General features: G+C 52.7%; 1 protein-coding gene and 1 long non-coding RNA gene across 3 annotated transcripts in view; one reads left to right on the forward strand and one right to left on the reverse strand.

Annotated features, from left to right (window-relative positions):
• Positions 1 to 6,041, reverse strand: part of FBXW9 (F-box and WD repeat domain containing 9) — an 8,618-nt gene extending 2,577 nt beyond the window's left edge. For both annotated transcript variants that reach the window (XM_032265840.1, XM_032265841.1), the window contains exons 1-5: positions 5,508 to 6,041; positions 3,878 to 4,017; positions 3,672 to 3,800; positions 1,265 to 1,377; positions 1,087 to 1,178 (exon numbers count right to left, since the gene is read on the reverse strand). In XM_032265840.1, the coding sequence (XP_032121731.1) occupies positions 1,087 to 1,178; positions 1,265 to 1,377; positions 3,672 to 3,800; positions 3,878 to 4,017; positions 5,508 to 5,916 (883 nt within the window). In that variant the 5' untranslated portion in view covers positions 5,917 to 6,041. The remainder of the gene's footprint in view (positions 1 to 1,086; positions 1,179 to 1,264; positions 1,378 to 3,671; positions 3,801 to 3,877; positions 4,018 to 5,507) is intronic.
• LOC116541579 lies at positions 6,013 to 7,171 on the forward strand. The gene is made up of 2 exons (XR_004264867.1): positions 6,013 to 6,102; positions 7,018 to 7,171. It is a non-coding gene; the product is annotated as an uncharacterized LOC116541579 (long non-coding RNA).
• Positions 7,172 to 8,156: the final 985 nt, after the last annotated feature.

Raw genomic sequence — 8,156 nt, forward strand, 5'->3', positions numbered from 1 at the left:
TTTTTTTTTTTGAGATGGAGTTTCGCTCTTGTTACCCAGGCTGGAGTGCAATGGCGCGATCTCAGCTCACCGCAACCTCCGCCTCCTGGGTTCAGGTAATTCTCCTGCCTCAGCCTCCTGAGTAGCTGGGATTACAGGCATGCACCACCATGCCCAGCTAATTTTTTATATTTTTAGTAAAGACGGGGTTTCACCGTGTTGACCAGGATGGTCTCGATCTCTTGACCTCGTGATCCACCCGCCTCGGCCTCCCAAAGTGCTGGGATTACAGGCTTGAGCCACCGCGCCCGGCCATATTTATATTTTTTTAATTAAATCTTTTTTTGAGATGGATTCTCACTCTGTCGCCCAGGCTGCAGTGCAGTGGTGCAATCTCAGCTCACTGCAACCTCCGCCTCCCAGGTTCAAGCAATTCTCTGCCTCAGCCTCCCAAGTAGCTGGGATTACAGGCGCCTGCCACCACGTCCGGCTAATTTTTGTATTTTTAGTAGAGACAGGGTTTCACCATCTTGTCCAGGCTGGTCTTGAACTCCTGACCTCGTGATCCACCCGCCTCGACCTTCCAAAGTGCTGGGACTACAGGTGTGAGCCACTGTGCCCGGCCTATTTTTAATTTTTATTTAGAGATGGAGGTCTCACTATATTGCCCAGGTTGAACTCAAATTCATGGGCTCAAGCAATCCTCCTGCCTCAGCCTCCAGAGTAGCATGGGTGCCACCACACCCAGCATAAAAAAAACTTAGTTAATCCACCACTGTTCCTATTATCATCTTCCCCCATTAACCCCAAGGGGCTGGCAGTGCTATTATTATCTGGGTTTCATGGATGGGGAAACAGGTTCAAGCCTGCCTGGGGGTCACATAGCTAGGAAGTGGGAGAGCCAGGATTCTAACCCACCCCCGGGGCTGCCCAGGCTTCCTTTGCACCCACTGCCTAAGTTGCCTGTATTGCACCAGCACAGCATGGCCACTCTGAGTGGTGAGGTATTTGGTTATGTGACTGTTGTCCCAGCCAGGCTGTGAGGCCCAAGTGTCTCCTTCCCCAGCATGACCTCTCCCAACCTGGGCCGTAGGACTCCTGGCCCACCTCTGGGGTCGTAGATGGTCACCTTCTTGTCATAGGTGCCGGTCACCAAGATGTCAGGCAGGTAGGAGAGGCACAGCACGGCTGAGTTAGCCCTGGGAATACACAGACCACAGGGCTTGGGCAGTGGCAGGCAGGGTCCTACCCTCCCCCCGGGTCCCCTGCCCAGGCCCCCTCACACTTTATCTCGCCAAACTGCTGCCCATCTGCTGCCATGTCCCAGAGCTTCACTGTGCTGTCCCAGGAGCCGGAGCACACACAGTGGTCCTGTGCCGCCAGCGACCACACCCAGCCCTGTGGACGGGAGCAACAGTCACATACCTGCCACAGCCCATGGGGGTCCCAGACTAGAATCTTTCTGTTTTTGCAGGTAAGGCTCAGAGAGATCAAGTGACTCACCCAAAGCCACACAGCTCATCCTCCCCAGTGCCCATTGTGATAGATCCTGCAGTAAATACAACACCCAACTCTGGCTCCAGGTGATCATCCCCATTGCACAGATGACAAAATCATGGGTCAGAGGAAGGAAGGAGACAACCAACACAAGAACACAGAGCGAATTCAAACTGAGTTGACATTAGTTTGTGTCTGTGGGTCAGCCTAACTTCAGAGTCCAGGACAGGTACCCCCGCCCCAGAATCTGTTTTTCTTTTCTTTTTTTTGGAGATGGAGTTTCACTCTTGTCACCCAGGCTGGAGTGCAATGGCGCAATCTTAGCTCACTGCAACCTCTGCCTCCAGGTTCAAGCAATTCTTATAGCTCAGCCTCCCTAGTAGCTGAGATTACAGGTGTGTGCCACCACACCCGGCTAATTTTTGTATTATTAGTAGAGACAGAGTTTCACCATGTTGCCCAGGCTGGTCTCAAACTACTGACCTCAGGTAATCCACCCACCTCAGCCTCCCAAAGTGCTGGGATTACAGGCGTGAGCCACCATGCCTAGCCCAGAAACTATTTTTTTTTTTTGAGATGGAGTCTGGCTCTGTCACTGGAGTGGGGTGACACGATCTCAGCTCACCGCAACCTCCGCCTCCCAGATTCAAGTGATTCTCCTGACTCAGCCTCCCGAGTAGCTAGCACTACAGGCACGTGCCACCACACCCAACTAATTTGTTTTGTATTTTTAGTAGAGACAGGGTTTCATCGTGTTAGCCAAGATGGTCTCTACTGACCTCTCACGATCTACTGACCTCGTGATCCACCCACCTCAGCCTCCCACAGTGCTGGGATTACAGTCGTGAGCCACCGCGCCCAGCCCCAGAAACTCTTTTTTGAGTTGAGCTCTTGCTCTGTAACCCAGGCTTGAGTGCGGTGGTGCAATCATGGCACTGCAGCCTCCACCTCCCAGGCTCAAGTGATCCTTATACCACAGCTTCCCAAGTAGCTGGGACTCCAAGTGCATGCCATCACGCTCGGCTAATTTTTTGTAGAGTCAGGGTCTCCCCATGTTGCCCAGGCTGGTCTCTAACTCCTGGGTTCAAGCAGTCCTCCTGCCCCAGCCTCCCAAAATGCTGGGATTACAGGCATGAGCCCCTGTACCCGGGCCCAGTAACATTTCTAAGTTCTGCAGAGACTCAGCACCAGCAGTGGTTTGAAGCTATATGACAAGTGATTAAGAGTGTGGCCTCTACTTTGTGACCTGGCAAACCATATCACCTCCCTCAGTTCATTCATCAGCAAAATGGGCAGAAAACATCTCCTGCCCCAGGAGCTAATATGCACAGAGTGCTGGATGCTGACTTACTGCCCACAGATCCTGCTGAGGAGGGCACTATTATGTATCTCATTTTACAAATGGGGAAACTCAGCCCCAGAGAGGTTGAGTTTCTCACTCAGGGTCACACAGCCAGGAAGTAGCACAGTGGGGATTTGAACCCAGCAGCCTGGCCCCAAACCCAAGATCTCAGCCACCAGCCTGACCTCCTTAGTGACTGGTGAGGCTGAGGTAGAAGAATCACTTGATCCTGGGAGGCAGAGGTTGCAGTGAGCTGAGATCGTGCTGCTGCACTACAGCCTGGGTGACAGAAAGAGACTCTATCTCAAAAAAAAAAAAAAAAAAAAAGAAAAGAAAAGAAAAGAAAAAGGCCAGGTGCAGTGGCTCACACCTGTAAGCCCAGCACTTTGGGAGGCCAAGGCAGGCAGATCACAAGGTCAGGAGTTTGAGACCAGCCTGGTCAATATCGTGAAACCCTGTCTCTACTAAAAATACAAAAATTAGCTGGGCATGGTGGCATGCGTCTGTAGTCCCAGCTACTCAGGAGGCTGAGGCAGAAGAATCGCTTGAACCCGGGTGGCGGAGGTTGCAGTGAGCCGAGATTGTGCCACTGCACTCCAGACTGACAAAAAAAAAAAAAAGCCTTAGCTTAATGCATGTCCACATTAATGCATGCATCTCCTTCATCCTCATCCTAATCACCCATGGGACAGAAGTAGAAACTGAAGCACAGAGAAGTCACACATCTCACCCAAAGTCACACCAAGGATTAAGAGTCAGATTCAGATCGATGTGGTCCTGCACCTAAACCTGGGGCCTTAACCAAGATGCCCTACTCAGGCCTCACACCTCCTATCCCTACCTGACCTCTCACCTTGTGGGTACTAAATCGATCGGTGCCCAAGGTCTTGACCAGAACCTGGCTGGGCTCCATCCCCAGCTGCCGCAGGTCCCACAAGTTGACGTTGCGATCTCGGGAGCCCGACAGACACAGTGCTCCACCCTGGGAAGGGAACCAGGTGATGTTGTCAGGGCCACCCTGGCCCACCCCCACCTGGCCTCCCACAGACCCCGTCTCACCTGGAGCAGCAGCACTGAGTCAATGGAAGAAATGTGCCCGTTGGCCAGGCAGAAGTACTCAGCCCAGCGCCCATCCTCTGCCCAGCGGGACAGGTGCTGCTCCAGCTCAATGCAGGCTGCCGGCCAGTCAAAGTTCTTCTCTGTGGGTTACGAGTAGGGTCCCTGGTGGGTAGGGACCCTAGCGCCCACACCAGCTGGCCACACCCAATCCTGGCTTCCAGGGAGCCCGTCCTACACTAGACTTGGACAGAACCCCATGGGGATCCCTTCTGCCACCCCAAGCAGGTCTAGGCTCTGGCCTTGGAACCACCTGCCTGCCTGCTCATTTCCCAGGCAGATCTAGGACTCCTCCTCACTCCAATTTCCAGAAATTGGGAACTGGGGTCTCAGAACTACCTCTCCAGGCCCCATCCCTCAACCCAAACTCAGAGGACAGCAGTCTCAGCATGTTGAGTTCTGACCTCACCCCCTCAATCCTCAGACTTGGCATAGAAGCTGGGGCCTCATGACAATCCCTTCCTGCCTCAGCCATCTGAACTAGACCAAGGGGGCTGTTTCTCAAACAGTATCTGCAATCTGGGGAGCCTTGTCAAGATGCAGAACGCAAGCCCCAAATGCAGAGATTCAGTGGTATGGACGGGATCCAAGCATTTGTGTTTATTAAGCTTTTTGGGAGAGTCTGACCTCGGGGGCTGGATGGCAACACCTTGAGAATCACTGATCGAGGAGTGATTCTGATTCCTCTCTAAGGTTGGGTGTTTGATTGCGTTAACTTAGATGCCGAATCAAAGCTTCCAGGTTAAGGATATCAACACCCAACCTGTAATACATCTTGGCTTACGGGTGTTTGATTACCTTAACTCAGAAGCAGAACCAAAGCTTCCAGGTTAAAGATATCAACACCCCACCTATAGTACATCTTAGCTTAAGGGCCTGAGGATTCAGCTGCATCAGGAGCAATAATACCTCAGGATGAACGATATCAATTCAAAGTTCCCAAGCTGTCCTCCCCCAGGAACCAATCAACTCAGGGCCAAGAGGAGTGACTAACAAGCCCTGCCTAAGATGCTACGGTAGACCCAGGGCTTGAGGTCTGGTGTCAGGGATCCCAACCCCAAATCCTAACCTGGTTCAATGGTTTACAGGGGCTGGGCCCTGAGCCACTGTCTCATCCCTAACTGGGTCAAGGCTCTAGGGCTCAGGAGTTTTGACATCAACAGGTGCTGCCTCAGCTTCTAAGCTGGACTTAGAGCCTGAGGATCCTTGGGCTCACTTTGAGCCCCAGCATAAACTCCAGAGCCTAAGACTTCAAGTCCCTGTGTCAATCCCCTGTCAAGGGTCAGAGACTCAGTACCACAAGACCCCAAGTCTGAGGATATTTGAATCCTGAATTCAGGGACCTCAGCCCCAGGGTAGGGGTTTTCACAGCCTCAGGATCCCAAGTGCCTGACTGCCTCGTGATCCACTCAGAGGTCCTCAAGTGCTTCAGCACCACAAGTAACTGCCTCAGCCTCCAGACTGAGCCACTACAGCCATGAAGCCTGCTCCAGAGGCTGTGTCCAGAACACCCCATGTACCTCGTCCCCAAGCCTGACCTGGGCGGGCGCTCCAGGCCCCTGAGTGTACGCACCTTCCACCACTGGGTAGGGCGCGCGTACACGGCGTTGCGCGCGTAGCCTCCAGGTGACATGGTCACGCACGAGGTTGCGCAGCGCGCGGCACACGCGTGACAGGACGTGGAGCACGAGACGGGCGTCCAGGTAGGAGCAGATTTCAAGCAGCAGCTCTGGGGGAAGGCTCAGAAGGCCCGGCTCACTTACGGCCGAAACCCTGGACGCGGCCCGATGCTCCGAGGCGCTCGGAGAAGAGGCGGGCGTGGACAGCTGCGAGGGGCGCGGGGTCGCCAGCTCAGATTTTGGCGGACTGAGCACGCGGGCCACGTAGGCCTCGGCCTGCGCGTCGGGGTCTGTCTCTGACTCGGGATCCGAGTCATCGTCCCAGCCACGGGAATCGTCGCACGGTCCTAAGGGAAGCTCCATGGCGACCCGGTGAGCGCTGCCGGCCTCGCGTCTCGTCTCCTAGGCAGCGTGAGTGCACTTCCGGCGCTGTCTGATGACGTTTAAGAGCCCACCGGAAGCGACTGGACGGGTAGCGACTTCAAAGGAAACATTTCCCGGCTTGCGGGGTCTCCTACGACTGCGTCGGGCTTAGGCTGGAAAATGCAGGTTCCTGTTTCTGCACTTTTTAAACTCTAGCTAAAAACGAAGCTCATGCCAGGCGAGGTGGTGCGTGCCTGTAGTTCCAGCTACTCAGGAGGGTAAGGGGGTAGGATCGCTTGAGTCCAGGAGTTCGAGGGTGCAGTGAGCCATTATCGCTCCACTGTAGTCCAGCCAGCGCAACATAGCGAGACCCTGTCTCTTTAGGAGACATAAAATAAACGCTGCTCTATTGAAGGCATCTGTTACATGTGACACTGAGCTCAGAAACGCAAAGCCCCCTTTCCGAGATTAAAAGGAGAGAGCGATTAGAACTTTTGCCTCTTTTCTCAGAGCCAGAAATATGCAGTTACACTGCGGAGGCCTCAGTGAAAGTTACCTTTTTATTTATTGAGAAAGGAACTGGGGTGTCAGAACTACCTCTCTAGGCTCCATTCCTCAACCCAAACTTGGATACTGCAGTGCAGTCCTCCAAGTGGAGTGTTCGGCTCATTGCAACCTTTGCCCCCTGGGCCCAAGTAATCCTTCGCCTGGAACACCCCAAGTAGCTGGTACTGCAGGAACGAACCACCACACCCAGCGTTTTTGTTGTTTTTTGTTTGTTTGTTTTTTGAGATGGTGTCTCGCTCTAGCTCTGTCATCAGCCTGGAGTGCAGTGGCGCGATCTCGGCTTACTTACTGCAATCTCCATCTCCCTGGTTCAAGCGATTCTCCTACCTCAGCCTCCTGAGTAGCTGGACTACAGGTGCGCACCACCACTCCTGGCTAATTTTTTGTATTTTAGTAGAGACGGGGTTTCACCATGTTGGCCAGGATGGTCTGGATCTCCTGACCTCATGCTCCGCCCACCTCGGCCTCCCAAAGTGCTAGAATTACCGGTGTGAGCCACCGCATCCAGCCTAATTTTTGTATTCTTTTTTAAAGACAGGGTTTCACTAGGTTGCCCAGGCTGGTCTCAAACTCCTGAGCTCAAGCTATCCGCCCTCCACTCAGTCCCCCAAAGTGCTAGGATTACAGATGCGACCCACCGCGCCTGCTGGAAAGGTACTTTCAACTAATAAAATCACACTTACTAAAACAGCACGTCTTTATTTACTAAACGGCTCTTTTGACCCAGGCAGCTAACCAAGCCGCATACATCATCTGAGCAGTATTTGTTTCCTCTACTTGGCTCTGTTCAAACATCGTCTTCTCTGTATCCTTTCCAGGGCACCGGACATAAGATTTCGATCACTTCCGCCACTATTCTCTTTGTGCCTTCCTGTTTTTCTCTATGGGACTTAGCGTGGTTCCACTTTTTATAGTCTTTCCTCTCACTAGAATGCAGGCCTTACTTGTTGAATGTTTGATGTGTGTGTATATATATTTTTTAATTTTAAAAGGCTAGTCAAGTGAAGCAGTGGGAGTGGAGAAGGAACATAGAAATCTGTAACTGGTTGTGTTCAATTAGTTGTAAACATCACTGCACCGGGACAAGCCATGTGTCAACATTTTTAAATTTTCCCAGTTGATCTTTGGGCCACACCAAGGTTACAATAAGATTTTATTCTGGGGGCTGGGCGCGGTGGCTTAAGCCTGTAATCCCAGCACTTTGGGAGGCCGAGGCGGGTGGATCACGAGGTCGAGAGATCGAGACCATCCTGGTCAACATGGTGAAACCCCGTCTCTACTAAAAATACAAAACATTAGCTGGGCATGGTGGCGCGTGCCTGTAATCCCAGCTACTCAGGAGGTTGAGGCAGAATTCCCTGCACCCAGAAGGCGGAGGTTGCGGTGAGCCGAGATTGCGCCATTGCACTCGAGCCTGGGTAACAAGAGCAAAACTCCGTCTCAAAAAAAAAAGATTTTATTCTGGCAGGGGGCAGTGGTCCACACCTGTAATCCCAGCACTTTGGGAGGCTGAAGCAGGTGGATTGCTTGAGCCCAGGAGTTCAAGAACAGCCTCAGCAACATAGCGAGACACCCTTCCCCAACAAGAAATACAAAAATTAGCTGGGTGCAGTGACAAGCACCTGTAATTTCAGCTACTTGGGGAGGCTGAGGCAAGAGAATCGCTTGAACCC

This window comes from Sapajus apella, unplaced genomic scaffold (assembly GCF_009761245.1).
Source record: "Sapajus apella isolate SASKATOON/1434 unplaced genomic scaffold, GSC_monkey_1.0 scaffold152, whole genome shotgun sequence".
Lineage (NCBI taxonomy): Eukaryota > Metazoa > Chordata > Mammalia > Primates > Cebidae > Sapajus > Sapajus apella.